The sequence below is a fragment of the Natator depressus genome, chromosome 1 (assembly GCF_965152275.1).
Source record: "Natator depressus isolate rNatDep1 chromosome 1, rNatDep2.hap1, whole genome shotgun sequence".
Lineage (NCBI taxonomy): Eukaryota > Metazoa > Chordata > Testudines > Cheloniidae > Natator > Natator depressus.
The window spans coordinates 323549587-323564845 of record NC_134234.1 but is presented as its reverse complement, the minus strand read 5'-3'; the positions used below and the strand labels follow the sequence as shown (position 1 = coordinate 323564845).

The 15259-nt window shown below is 46.9% G+C and overlaps 1 protein-coding gene across 1 annotated transcript in view; it reads right to left on the bottom strand.

Annotated features, from left to right (window-relative positions):
• Positions 1–11258, bottom strand: part of FBXL13 (F-box and leucine rich repeat protein 13) — a 177214-nt gene extending 165956 nt beyond the window's left edge. Inside the window, exons 1-2 of the mRNA XM_074942528.1 lie at positions 11028–11258; positions 2568–2671 (exon numbers count right to left, since the gene is read on the bottom strand). Of these exons, the coding sequence (XP_074798629.1) occupies positions 2568–2671; positions 11028–11102 (179 nt within the window). The 5' untranslated portion in view covers positions 11103–11258. The remainder of the gene's footprint in view (positions 1–2567; positions 2672–11027) is intronic.
• Between the last annotated feature and the right edge of the window lie 4001 nt (positions 11259–15259).

Here is a 15259-nt window from a genome sequence, read left to right as displayed (position 1 = left end):
AATGAGGAGTCCAGTGGCACCTTAAAGACTAGCAGATTTATTTGGGCATAAGCTTTTGTGGGTAAAAAACCCCACTTCTTCAGATGCATGGAGTGAAAATTACAGACACAGGCATAAATATACTGGCACAAGAAGAGAAGGGAGTTACCTTACAAGTCGAGAACCAATGCTGACAAGGCCAATTCAGTCAGGGTGGATGTGGTCCACTCCCAATAATTGATGAGGAGGTGTCAATACCAAAAGAGGGAAAACTGCTTTTGTAGTGAGCCAGCCACTCCCAATCCCTATTCAAGCCCAAATTAATGGTGTTAAGTTTGCAACTGAATTGTAGCTCTGCAGTTTCTCTTTGAAGTCTGTTTCTGAAGTTTTTTTGTTGAAGGAAGGCTACTTTTAAAATCTGTTATTGAATGTCCAGGGAGACTGAAGTGTTCTCCTACTGGCTTTTGTATGTTACCATTCCTGATGTGGGATTTTGTCAATTTATTCTTTTAGGTAGAGACTGTCTGGTTTGGCCAAGGTACATGGCAGAGGGGCATTGCTGGCACATGATGGTATATATCACATTAGTAGATGTGCCCATGAATCATAGAATATCAGGGTTGGAAGGGACCTTAGGAGGTCATCTAGTCCAACCCCCTGCTCAAAGCAGGACCAATCCCCAACTAAATCATCCAGCCAGGGCTTGTCAAGCCTGACCTTAAAAATATCTAAGGAAGGAGATTCCACCACTTCCCTAGGTAACGCATTCCAGTGTTTCACCACCCTCCTAGTGAAAAAGTTTTTCCTAATATCCAACCTAAACCTCCCCCACTGCAACTTGAGACTCCTCGTTCAGTCATCAGCTACCACTGAGAACAGTCTAGATCCATCCTCTTTGGAACCCCCTTTTAGGTAGTTGAAAGCAGCTATCAAATCCCCCCTCAGTCTTCTCTTCCGCGGACTAAATATCCCCAGTTCCCTCAGCCTCTCCTCATAAGTCATGCGTTCCAGTCCCCTAATCATTTTTGTTGCCCTCCGCTGGACTCTTTCCAATTTTTCCACATCCTTCTTGTAGTGTGGGGCCCAAAACTGGACACACTATTCCAGATGAGGCCTCACCAGTGTCAAATAGAGGGGAACGATCACGTCCCTCGATCTGCTGGCAATGCCCCTACTTATACATCCCAAAATGCCATTGGCCTTCTTGGCAAGAAGGGCACACTGTTGACTCATATCCAGCTTCTTGTCCACTGTAACCCCTAGGTCCTTTTCTGCAGAACTGCTGCCGAGCCATTCGGTCCCTAGTCTGTAGCGGTGCATGGGGTTCTTCCATCCTAAGTGCAGGACTCTGCACTTGTCCTTGTTGAACCTCATCAGATTTCTTTTGGCCCAATCCTCTAATTTGTCTAGGTCCCTCTGTATCCTATCCCTACCCTCCAGCATATCTACCTCTCCTCCCAGTTTAGTGTCATCTGCAAACTTGCTGAGGGTGCAATCCACACCATCCTCCAGATCATTTATGAAGATATTGAACAAAACCGGCCCCCAGGACCGACCCTTGGGGCACTCCATTTGATACCGGCTGCCAACTAGACATGGAGCCATTGATCACTACTCGTTGAGCCCGACAATCTAGTCAACTTTCTATCCACCTTCTAGTCCATTCATCCAGCCCATACTTCTTTAACTTGCTGGCAAGAATACTGTGGGAGACAGTGTCAAAAGCTTTGCTAAAGTCAAGGAACAACACATCCACCGCTTTTCCCTCATCCACAGAGCCAGTTATCTCGTCATAGAAGGCAATTAGATTAGTCAGGCATGACTTGCCCTTGGTGAATCCATGCTGACTGAGCCCCTGATGGTGTGGCTGATGTGGTTGCATCCTCTAATGGTGTTGCTAGAGTAGATATGGGGACAGAGTAGGCAACAGGATTGGTTCCTGAGTTAGTGTTTCTGTGGTGTGTAGTTCCTGGTGAGTATTTGCTTCAGGTTGGGGGGCTGCCTGTAAGTGAGGACTGGCCTGCCTCCCAAGGTCTGTGAGAGTGAGGGATCATTTTCCAGGATAGGTTGTAGATTGTTGGTGATCTGCTGGAGAGGTATTAGCTGGGGGCTGTATGTGATGACTAGTGGTGTTTTGTTATTTTCCTTGTTGGGCACAACAAGTGGGGTTTTTTACCCACGAAAGCTTATGCTCAAATAAATCTGTTAGTCTTTAAGGTGCCACCGGACTCCTCGTTGTTTTTGTGGATACAGACTAACACGGCTACCCCTCTGATACATAGCCCATAATGTTTATCTCAAAATAAAGAGCTCAATAAATATATATTATAAACAGAAATATAATATTAAATACATTTAGTAAATACTCTGTGGACAATTCAAATAAAAATAGACAAAGGAAAAATATCTTGTATGTTTTTAGTACAAAATCTCAATATTAATCAGTCCATTTGTAATGTGCTATTAATCTCTGGGCACGAGGGATATTTATTTTGCGGGTGATAGTAAATGCAACATTAGTGCTGTTTTAAAATTGACATTTCAATATTTTACAGCACATAGAACACACAAAAACATTTGATAAGTACCATAAAATACCATCCAGTTCCTTCTCCATTATTTCTCTGATCTTTTCTTCTAAAAACTTAAGTGGATCCTCTGGACACATAATAAATACACCACATAGTAGAGTCTGCAAAAAAGAAAGGACTAAATGAAAATCTTTCATATGTCTGTAACTGTTATGCTAAACACAACTACCAAATCAACTTTAAATAATATAACATTTATACAATTCTTCTCTCTTATTTAATTCTTATTTTAAATGCCATAATGTATGTATCAGTATATTTCAAGTGGTAGCCCTCATGCCTCTGGTCATATCATAACAATAAAACTTATGGCACTTCAATTGTACTTTCCACCCAAGGATCTCAAATTTCTTTAAAAGCATTACAAAATTATATCTCACAAATAACCTTGTAGGGTAGAGAAGATGTGGATTTGGGTCCTTCACCAGCAACTGATCCTATCATCAAATAGTTATAATGTTGCATTGCATTGAGGGGTGGGGGCGATTGCTTTTCAGCAGTGAGTTATAGGACTGGCTAGTTCGTTTCTCACTTATGAATAATGAACATTTTTCATATGGCTGATGTAAATGTAGAACAACAACTATAATTTGACATTTAGATGGTTAAGCCAGATAATTGCGTCTGCAGTAACAGAGTGTATTGCTGTGATGCCTCCTTCGTATTTGTGAATGGGGCATTGAGTTATTTTGGTTCTACGGTCTGTTCTGGGTGACCACAGTTGCACACTGGAGAGTCTTTAATTTTCCATTTGTGCAGCAAGTATCTGCATCTGCCATGGTTTGTGTGGATGCAGTTTAGGGTGGCCAATGAGCTTCGTTGGAGATCAAAGCCAGGGATCTTCTGCATTGAATCTTTCACAAGGTGTTTATTTGTGACTTCTTGTGAACGCCGTTCAGCTTTCCAAGCTGCATCAGGGTTGAAGTTGCATTGTTGAATGTTAAATGCATGGGTCCAAAAGGGCTTCCATGATTTCAAGTGATAGTGAGAGACGTTTTTAAGCTCCTGGTCGATGGGAAGACGTTCATTTTCCATGATCCTCTGGAATTCTCAAAGGAACTAATTAATTATTCATTTTTTCACAGATTAAAAATGAACAAGGTTTTCTCAGGAGCACAGCCAAACAAGTACCTGATGAAGCAATGTATAGTTATCTGCCAAAATAAAGACATATTAGAGGATATGCTAATGGATTCTGTCTTTAAGTATGGCATTGGCAAGAAAGATTAAATCAAACTCTATGAACTGGTTACATTACGCACATGAGGACAAATTATGGCTATATGTACACAGCAATATCCCCAGAACACCCATGAAAAGAGAGGAGCCCAGGGTAGAAATTTTCCATCATAACTGCACTCCTAAAACTGTAGGAGAGACCACTCTTCTGCAGATGACTATCCTAGGGCACAGTCTGCTCTTTATACAAATATTTCCCCAGGCCTGGCAGTGGAAAATATAGCTTTTGCCATTAAGAGGACAGGATTTGTCAACAGTCATCACACAGCAATAGCTGAAATACCGGAGATTTTTCTATGCTGAAAAATGGATACCCGGGTTTCCTAAGCTCTCCTCCTCTTTCCACTTGCTCCATCACTGTGGACAACAACACCATTCTCCATGTTATACAGGACTGTAATATGGATGTCATCTTTGACTCAACCCTGTCTCCATGTATAAATCTTGCAGCTTCGTTCTATATGACTTCTCTAAGAACTGACCTACCACCAAAACTCTCACTCAGGCTCTCCTAGTTTTGCATCCTGACTATTGCAGATCTCTGGCCTTGACCCCTGCAATCTCAGCTCCTTCAAGTCCATTCAAAATGCTATTGTTTAAATAATCTTCCTAGCTTGTCACTCTGATACCTCAAGCGCTTCTCCAGGCCCTTCTACTTACTTTCACTTAATCAGCACATCAAATACACATTTCTTGTCTTTACCTTTAAGAACCTTCCCCTTACATAGCTTCTCTGGTAACTTATCACAATGCCAGATACTGATATTCTCTGCCAATGTTCCCAACCTTTACTGCCCACCAGTCAGCTTCTTTCTCAAAGTTTCCTTCAAACATTTTCTTCCTTGTGCATGGGGAAAACTCAAAACAGCAAACAAACTTAAGGACTGTTTCTGTCACAATGTCTACAAAAGGCTGCCAGCTGACCAAAGATAGGCAGGTCATAAGCTGTGATTCTCTCTTTACTTTACGTTCATTTCCTATCTTATTCTTATATCTCATTCCTGCCATTCCTCTCACTCCAAAATAAAAAATAATAAAAACCCAACAAAACATGTAACTAACAAAACTGTGTCAATCATCACTATATTCACTTGCCTATATGCTATACCCAATCCTCACTATTTTGTCTTCTGGATTCTAAACTCTCCTGACCAGGGACTGTCTCCATCTGCCAGCACCCAGCACAATGGAGTCCTGATCCTGAGTGCAGCCTTTTGCCCACTATCATAATATAAATGACTAAAAATAAAATATCAATAATACTTAAAAACAGGAAATAACTGTGGCAATGGTGATATTTGCTGACCAATGTCAATAGACAAACACACTATTCATTCATTCTCAAAATCAAAATAATCTTTACCAGGGAGGAGCACGGTTGTATAAAGGGTCATTGCCAGTCAGAATATGGGTGTGCAATAAGACTGTTTTGTCAGCATAGATATAGTCTGCTTTTTAAGACATTTCCATAGGGAAGCAGAACTAAGGAATACAAGAAACAAAAGATAAGTAACGAAATATCTTTTTCGTTAATATATGAAACAACAAACAATGAACAACTTAAATTTACCCTGTCTGAATATTTTAGTAAAATAAGTGATAAACTGATTCTAACTTAAGCTGCTACTGAACCTCACTAGTAAAAAGACAATCTCCAAGATGTATCCAGATGACAATAACTGGGTGCATGCAGCAATATCAACAAGTATTATAAATCCATCATTTATTATAATAATTACAATATAAATAATACGCTGTTAAGCAGAGTACTACATATGCGGACAATATAGTGACTCTCTTCATGTGTGATTTCACCTTAATACATTTTCCAAAAAGGACTTAAGGCTGTTCAAATACTCCCTCTGCTGGATTGAGCCAACAACAGTCTGCTAAACCAATTGCATTTTTCATAGATTTGGAGCTCTTTTATAGCTTTTCTTTTTACTTGAATGTGCATTCCTTTTCTTTCAGTGGATCTTCTAGGCATAGCATATGTACAAAAATTTGACTAAAGAAAATGTAAAATATCTCACCAAAAATTTAGAGCTGGGAATTCTTTTTTAAAAAACTGTACAAGAAATGGTGTCTTACGGCCTGATCCTGCAACGCTTACTCATGTGAGCAATCCTTAATGATGATAATGCCCAACACAGATGTGAGAAAAACTGGGCCTAAACAGTACAAAGGTTGGCTGGTTCTCGTTAATTTCCCCAAGGTTCCAAGTAATTCAGGGGAGACCCATTACTTAACCTAAAGAAATAAGACTCGAGATATTAATAAAGTTTATAAATTAGGAAAGTTATCCCTAACATTCAACAACTCAAATGAAAGCACAGTTACACATCATAAAACAGCTACCTCTCACTTAACATAACATTACCTAGCTAACAACAAAACAATCCAAAAGAATTCAAATTATCAAATTAAAATCAAGACAATGTCAAATAATCAGGCTAATTCTTATATGAACTCTATCTATTCAATAACCTAGAAAGGTGCCCATCTGTTGTTTAACTTACAGTTCCACAAATTAAAGGTCTTTATTAATACCATCTAAACCTACGTTTTGTACATAGGGAAAAAGCCAGGAAAGAACAGCTGTTTTGCGCGCGGCAAGCCTGGGAGGGAGGGGAGAGAAGCGGAGCAGCGGAGGCGGAGTCGAGGCAAGCTGGGGCGGCGGGGGCACATTTCTAGGGGTGGCATGGCCGGCGCCGGAATGCCACCCCTAGAAATGTGCCACCCAAGCACCTGCTTGTTTTGCTGGTGCCTAGAGCCGGCTCTGCCCATAGTGTAGACAAGCCCCCAGATTCAAGCCATTAACATTTAGACTACAATTCCAACGTCAGTTAACCAAGGCCTCTTTTTTAAACTTCAGTTACTGTGTGGTGGATGATACTTTCCTTCACCCAGAATATACTCACACAACGCATATTACCAATACAATTAATAATAGAGCCTTTACAATTACCTAATCTTAAGTAACAATCAATTTGTGCTTTTTTAGGATTACAACATTTGTTTTTAACATCTTGAAACAGTATAACACTCATTCATCTTTAAAGATGTTTGTGTAGGAACAGAGGAACCATTTCTCTAGGCTCCGTTTCTGTGTGTTCAGTAATTGTTCAAAAATTGCATACACACACTTATTCACTCATTTACATTTGTTAAATAGAATGATATTATTAATCAGCCAGGTCACCACCTGAACTGATGATAAAAAAAAAAAAAAAAAGATTTTATACTTATGACCAGATAGTTTGCTTGCAAACTCTTCAGCTCTAACCGTCTTCCAGATCATTGGGAAGACTAGTACTACAGACAGAGAAATAGCTAGTGAGGGTTTTGCTAATGCTGAGGGAAATTTCTAAGGCACAAAAAACTAGTGCCTAGGGTGACCAGACAGCAAATGTGAAAAAAGGACAGGGGTGGGAGGTAATAGGAGCCTATATAAGAAAAAGACCCAAAAATCGGGACTGTCCCTATAAAATCCGGACATCTGGTCACCTTACTAGTGCCTAACTCCCATTTACTTTCCATGGGAATTAGAGGGCCTAATTTCCATTTTAGCCTTTGAAAATCTCTCTCTGCTAGCAGGTTCTGGCCAATAGGATACCAACTGTGTGCTTGTCTAGCCGGACAAGTCTTTTGTTCGCCCTTCTTGAAGGTAATGGATCTCAGGGTTCTGGAACTTCAGTCTGTCCTTCAGATATCAGGTAGTTCAAAAGCAATGTTAACAGTTGCATGTCTCCATCATTCCACCCAATGGCATCATTTGACACAGTTCTAATGAGATTTGAATTCAGTAATAGTCCCAAACATCATGAGCATTCTAGAATTAATACGTGCCATCTGGGGACCATGTTAGTGATGCCTATTCTCAAAATTGTAGTCTTGTGATAGTTGATGTTCTACTTGAAGCCCCAGCTGCTGGAATCAAGAGATCATTTTAAATAATGAAAGCCGAGATTCTAATGCATGTTTCTAGCCCTTAGGGCTGCAGAGAAAAGCTTGAAAATGTGAACCAATTGTACCCTAAAATGTGTGTTTAAGAAACCAAGGGTATCATCAAATATAGCAGTTATATTAGGTCACTTCATACAACCTGCCTCAGAAAAATCCTCTGTACCTTTTGGCCCAGAACAATCTCAAACCAAGATCTATTGACACAGTGCAGCCAAGGGGATCTGAGCACCATCATTACCAGGAGGCGTTGGAGATGGATTGGTCATGTGCTTCGGATGGAAACTGATTCCATCACCAGAGTAGCAATAAGATGGACACCTGAAGGCAAGTGAAAACGAGGACGCCTGAAAACAAAATGGCGAAGAGCTGTGGAAGCCGAGCTGAAAAACCTGGGGCACAGCTGGGGAACCATTGACAGACGTGCCAGAAACAGACAAGAGTGGAGGAGCTACATCACTGCCCTAAATGCCAGAGGTGTAATAGGAACATGATGATGGTGATGCCAAAGTTAGCGGGCTAGGGGAGTAGCTGCTCTACAGTTACTCTGATTGCTCAAAACCTCTTTACTAAAGTTTCCATGGCAATCCTGGCTACAAGTTTGGTTTGAAGTAGATTATGAATACCCAGGAAAAGTGTCTCTCACTTTTATCACACATGGTGTCATTATTTTGTTTCTATTAAGGAAATTGAAATATGGCTTCTGCATATTTTCAAATGATTTTCATAGGGAAAAAACTAACCAAAATTAAAAGGGTAGGAGAGAATCAGGTAACAATTCTAAAGCTAAAATTATATATTCATTTGACTATCCTTACAACATTCAAGACTTCAGATAAGTTTTCTCTCCCCTGCAATTCTTAGCACTAGTATATGCAATTTCATTCACTAACACTAGGGATGGTGTCCCTAGCCTCTGTTTGCCAGAAGCTGGGAATGAGCAACAGGGGTTGGATCACTTGATGATTACCTGTTCTGTTCATTCTCACTGGGGCACCTGGCATTGGCCACTGTTGGAAGACAGTATACTGGGCTAGATGGACCTTTGGTTTGACCCAGTATGGCCATTCTTATGTTCTCATCTCACCAGTTTAATAAAAGACCTCAATCCCTGTTTACTGTTGGGATGTCCAACAGATGGCCCACCAAATTCTAACATGGTCAATGGCCACCTTCATCTTTGATATAACTATGTATGTGCCATACAAATATTACAGGACACGGCATGCATTGCCCCAACTTGAGATAAGCACCAGGCTGCCCAGCATGCTATACTCTTACACCTGAAGTCTTTAACAACTGCATTTCTATATTACAGATGTAGGAGCCTGCAATCTTCTCCATTTTATGCAAATTAGGGAAGGTGCCAATGAAATCTACAACTAGGTAAAGGTTGGACACCATTGGGTTTGGTCTAAATACAGATAATGTAATTCAATTATCTATTCTTTTTCTTTGAAGTATTAAAATGCACAAACTGTTTGAAATTTGCTACTTTAGTGCAGTGGTTCTCAACCAGGGGTTTGGGGCCCCCTGGGGGCCATGAGCAGGTTTCATGGGGTCTGCTGAGAAGGGTCAGTGGTAGACTCACTGGGGCCCAGGGCAGAAAGTGCGGGGATGAAGCCCGGGGCACAGGTGCGACTCTGTGAGTGCTCCAGGGCTCCCCGCCCCACCTCACCTCGTCCTCGGCCTCCTCCCCTGAGCACGCCGCGTCCCTGCTCCTCCGCCTACCTCCCAGCGCTTGCCGCCACCAAACAGCTGTAGCAAGCTCCGGGAGGGAGGGGGAAGGAGCGGGAACGTGGCGCACTCGGGGGAGGAGGCGGGGAAGAGGTGGGGCCAGAGCGGGGATTTGGGGAAGGAGTCAGAATAAGGGCAGGGAGGAGGCAGAGTTGGGGCGGGGACTTTGGGGAAGGGGTTGGAATGGGGGCAGAGCCGGGGGCAGAGGGGGGTCAAGCACACACCGGCGCCAATAGAAGTTGGCGCCTATGGTCCAGGGCCCTGAACCCTGCCACCCAGGGCTCAAGCCAAAGCATGGACTTTGTGGGGCCCCCTGTGGCGTGGGGCCTCAGGCAATTGCCCTGCTTGCTATCCCCTAATGCTGGCCGACCCTGGATTTTATATGCACAAAAACAGTTGTGGCAGTGGTGGGCTGTGGGATTTTTATAGCATGTTGGCGGAGGGAAAAAGGTTGAGAACCCCTGCTTTAATGGAAGGGGCAGAAATGCTTATGGCTTTCCATGAACGCAGACACAGCACAAGAGGCCACAAATACCCTCCAGTTTTGGACAGAAAAACAAGATAGTCAAGGCCCAGTCCACACAAATTTTGGAGTGGTATAAGAATTGCTGTTCAGAGTATGTCAGGGATCTGCAACCTTTAGCACGTGGCCCACCAGAGGAAGCCCGCAGCCCCAGGCTGTTTACTTGCCGCGTTGCAGGTTCGGTCGATCATGGCTCCCACTGGCCGCGGTTCGCCACTCCAGGCCAATGGGGGCTGCGGGAAGCGGTAGCCAGCACGTCCCTCGGCCCACGCTGCTTCCCGCAGCCCCCATTGGCCTGGAGCGGCGAACCATGGCCAGTGGGAGCTGCAACTGGCCGAACCTGCGGACGCAGCAGGTAAACAAACCAGCCCTGCCCGCCAGGGGGGCTTACCCTGGCGGGCCAAGTCTGCCAATTCCTGGGGTACGTTTTTCAACCAGAGTAGTTACAATGGGACAAACCCTAAGGTGGATGTAATTACAGGTAAGCACCCTCAAGTCCCACTGAAGTCAATGGGTGAGCCCCGGCCCCGCTGGTGAACAGCCAAGTTCCCATCCCAATGATTTCAGAGGGCCCAGAATGGTAGCCTGGGTGAGCTGAAGTGGGCCAGCCCCGCTCCGGCCTGCGTTGGTGGCGGGACGTTACTGCTCCAGGGCCGGCGACTTCATCCTCTCCCGTGTCACCCTGCAAGCGGCAAACCCCGGCAGGCGGCGCCAGGGTGTGACAGACTCTGGGCGCTGCTGCAGGCCCAGCCGGCGCCAACGCGGGCTCAGCCCCACGCAGCTGCCGGCATCAGCGCCGCCCTGGGCCCGGCCCCACGCGGGCCTCGGCCCCCCATCACATTTAGCCAACACTGCTGCAAACCGCAGCGCCCGTCGGCAGGGCGGGGCCGGAAGGCAAGGGAGGGGCAGCTCCGCCCTCCCCAACTCAGCCGGGAGCTGGAACCCCGAGCTCTGCGCCCAGCCGCGCCGCCATCTGCGCAGCGCGGCCCCTTTACCTCGTAGACATCGAGGAGCCTGTGGCGCTTGAAGTACGCCCGGAGCGCGGGGTCCGCGTTGCGCAGCGAGGCCATGGTCGAGCCGGGCCCCGCCGGGGCCTCGCAGTTCGCGGCCTCCCCCGGCTAAGGCAGCGGCGCTCCCGGTCGCCTAGCAACCCGCTGCCACAGGTCCAGCCACTCACCGCCCGCCCTCACTGGGCGCCTCAGCTCAGAGTACGGCGGGGTCCCGCCCCCCACTCATCCCATCCCGACTCTGTACCCGCGCCCCGGTCACCCCCATCCGCCTCTACACCCCATGACCCACACCACAAGTCCCACTCAGCCCATCCCAACTTTCTACCGCCCTGCCCAGCGCCCCATTCCCCCATCCCAATTCCATTCATACGCGCTGCTCCGAGCCCCCCTCACCCATCCAACTGTATATCCCCTGCCCTACCCCAAACCCCATTCATCCCCAGCCCAGCTCCATTCATCCCTCCAACCCCCATCCCAATTGCGTGAGTGGGGCTAGGAGCAGCGGGTATGAATGCAATTGGGATGGGGGTTGGAGGGATGAATGGAGCTGGGCTGGGGATGAATGGGTTTGGGGTAGGGCAGGGGATATAGAGTTTGATGGGTGAGGGGGGCTCGGAGCAGCAGGTATGAATGGAATTGGGATGGGGGGTTGGAGGGATGAATGCAGTTGGGCTGGGAATGAATGGGGTTTGGAGTAGGGCAGGGGATATAGAGTTGGATGCGTGAGTGGGGCTAGGAGCAGCGGGTATGAATGCATCCAACTCTATATCCCCTGCCCTACTCCAAACCCCATTCATCCCCAGTCCAACTCCATTCATCCCTCCAACCCCCCATCCCAATTCCATTCATACCTGCTGCTCCGAGCCCCCCTCACCCATCCAACTCTATATCCCTTGCCCTACCCCAAACCACATTCATCCCTCCAACCCCCATCCCAATTCCATTCATACCTGCTGCTCCGAGCCCCCCTCACCCATCCAACTCTATATCCCCGTCCTACCCCAAACCCCATTCATGCCCAGCCCAACTCCATTCATCCCTCCAACCCCCATCCCAATTCCATTCACACCCGCTGCTCCGAGCCCCCCTCACCCATCCAACTCTATATCCCGTCCTACCCCAAACCCCATTCATCCCCAGCCCAACTCCATTCATTCCCCATCCTAATTCCATTCATACCCGCTGCTCCAAGCCCCCCTCACCCATCCCACTCTATATCCCCTGCCCTACCCCAAACTCCATTCATTCCCCCACTCCCCCATCCCAATTCCATTCACACTTGCTGCTCTGAGCCCCCACTCACCCATCCAAACTTTATATCCCCTGCCCCAAACCCAGCTCATTTCCATCTCAACTCCATTCGTTACCCCACCCCATCCCAATTCCATTCATACCCACTGCTTAAAGCCCCCACTCACCGATCCCAACTCTATATACCTTGTCCCAAACTCAACTCATTCCCATCTCAACTCCATCCTCTCACCCCATCCCAATTCCATTCATACCTGCTGCTCCGAACCCCCACTCACCCCTCCCAACTCTATATCCCTGCCCCAAACCCCATTCATCCCCATCCCAACTCCATTCATTCCCCCACTCCCGCATCCCAATTCCATTCATACCTGCAGCTCTGAGCCCCCACTCCTCCATCCCAGCTCTATATTCACTGCCCAGCTCCAAAGCCAACTCATTCCCCCCTTAACTCCCTTCATCCCCCCTGCCCCAGGCTGCTCCACACCAAGCCCCCACTCACTCAACCCCCATCCCAACTCCATTCATAGCACCTGCCCTCCTTTCACACCAAGCCCTAAATTTATAGCCATTCTAAATTATTTCATGCCCCCTGTCCATACCAACCCCTCAAATTGCCCCATTTCAACTCCATTCATACACCCAGCCTTGCACTACACCATACCCACCACTCACACGTCCATACCTACTCCCATCTATACCCCCAGCCCCACACCACACTAAGCTCCCCACTCAGACCCTCCCAGACACCATTCATACACCCAGTCTTGCACCTACACTGAGCCCCCTACCTCACCACACAGGCACCATTTATACTTCCTCAACAAGCCTATCCATACGTTCATCACTACCCCCCAGTTGAGCCCCATTATTCCTCCATCTGTTCCCCCTTGAGTAAGGCTATCTTTTAGTCACAGGTATTTTTAGTAAAAGTCATGGACAGGTCATGGGCAATAAACCAAAAGTCACAGCCCTGTGACCTGTCCATGACTTTTACTAAAAATACCTGTGACTAAATCTTACCTGCTGGGAGGTAAAGACTGAAGACTGCTGCTGATGGGGGGACGGGCAGCGTGGGGCAATGCTTCTGCTGGAGGGGTGCAGACCGGGGCCCTGCTGCAGCTGGAGGCGGCCCAGGGACCCTTGCTGCTGGAGGGAGGAGCAGCCCGGGCCCCCTGCCGCTGCTGTGGGGGGCGACGGCCCATGGTCCTGCCACCGCTGGTCTGGGTAGGGGGCAGCCCGGGGCCGCCCTGCCGCCGCCGGTCTGGGCACAGGACAGCCCATGGCCCCACTGCTGCTCCGGGGGTGGAGGGGCAGCCAGGTCCCCCACTCGTCCAGGTGGGGGACAGCCCAGGGCCCCAACACCACCACTGCTGGTCTGCGTTAGGCACAGCCCAGGGCCCCTCCACTACTGATCTGGGTGGGGGAGCGGCCCGTGGCCCTGCTGCTGGTCTGGGGGGAGCGGCAGCCAGGGCACCCCCCAACCGCCGCCGCTGGTCTGGGTGGGGGATGGGCCAGGGCTTCACTGCCACCGCCGCCAGTCCGGGCGGGGAAGGCTCAGGGCCCTGCCATTGCCAGTCCGGGCAGGGCCCGCCACCACTGCCACTGGTCCCGGACTGCTGCTCCAGGGCAGCCCCAGGGACCAGCTGCTGGGGTGGTCCTGGGGTCAGCTGCACCAGCACTGCAAAATTCACTGAGGTCATGGAAAGTCATGGAAGCTGTGACTTCTGTGACCTCCGTGAATGATTCGCAGCCTTACCCATGAGCCTCCATGCAGCTCTCATCCATACAGATCATTTCTACGCACCACTGAATTCCTCATCCATACCACATTGCTAGGGCCCTACCAAATTCAGGGCCATGAAAATGGCATCATGGACCAGGAAATCTGGTCTCCCCCGTGGGGAAATCTGGTCTTTTGTGTGCATTTACCCTATACTATACAGATTTCACAGGGGGAAACCAGCATTTCTCAAATTAGAGATCCTGACCCAAAAGGAAATTGCAGTGCGGATCGTGGTATTGCCACCCTTACTTCTGCACTGCCATTACAGATGTAGGAGCTGATGGTTTTAAATTTTCTGAAAGCAGACACGTCTAACCATATTTTGAAAAGCTATGGACAGAATTTTAATAGAAATACTCATAAAATTGCATCAGGTGTATGTGTAACTGCTGCCCACATCCTTGCTTTGCCTCTGACTTCAACTTATCTTTACTTATTAATTAATTACTATTGCTGTAAAAAAGTTGTGATTTTTTGGTTCAAAAGCTATGATCACCATTTGTTAAAGTTGCAGTTTTTTCAGTGCAAACACCATAAAAAAACAGGTTTCAGAGTAACAGCCATGTTAGTCTGTATTTACAAAAAGAAAAGGAGTACTTGTGGCACCTTAGAGACTAACCAATTTATTTGAGCATAAGCTTTCGTGAGCTACAGCTCACTTCATCGGATGCATGATGAAGTGAGCTGTAGCTCACGAAACCTTATGCTCAAATAAATTGGTTAGTCTCTAAGGTGCCACAAGTACTCCTTTTCTTTTTTCATAAAAAAACAAACACCTCAAAAATAGAAACAGGATCTAAACTCCTATTTTGTAACTGACTAGATCAGTGGTTCTCAAACTTTTTTGTTCATGGACCACTTGAAAATTGCTGAGGGTCTCGGCGGACCACTTAATGATCTTTCCAAATGTTGTTTGTACCATTAGCTAACTCTTGTAAAGCACTTTGGATAAAAGCACTATCTAAAAAAAACTTAATAATAATTCACTTTTTTTTGTTCCACAAATAAAAGCACACAACTCATATTTTAATATCAGTAGTCTTACCTTTCTAATGCAATGGATGTGCCCTCTCTTGCCTGCTGGGGCTGGGAAGCAGGAGGGTCTCCCCCCACCCCAGCAGCCACAGAGCTGAGGCCAGGAAGGAGGGCCGTCTCACCCTGGCAGCCACAGCCCTGGAGC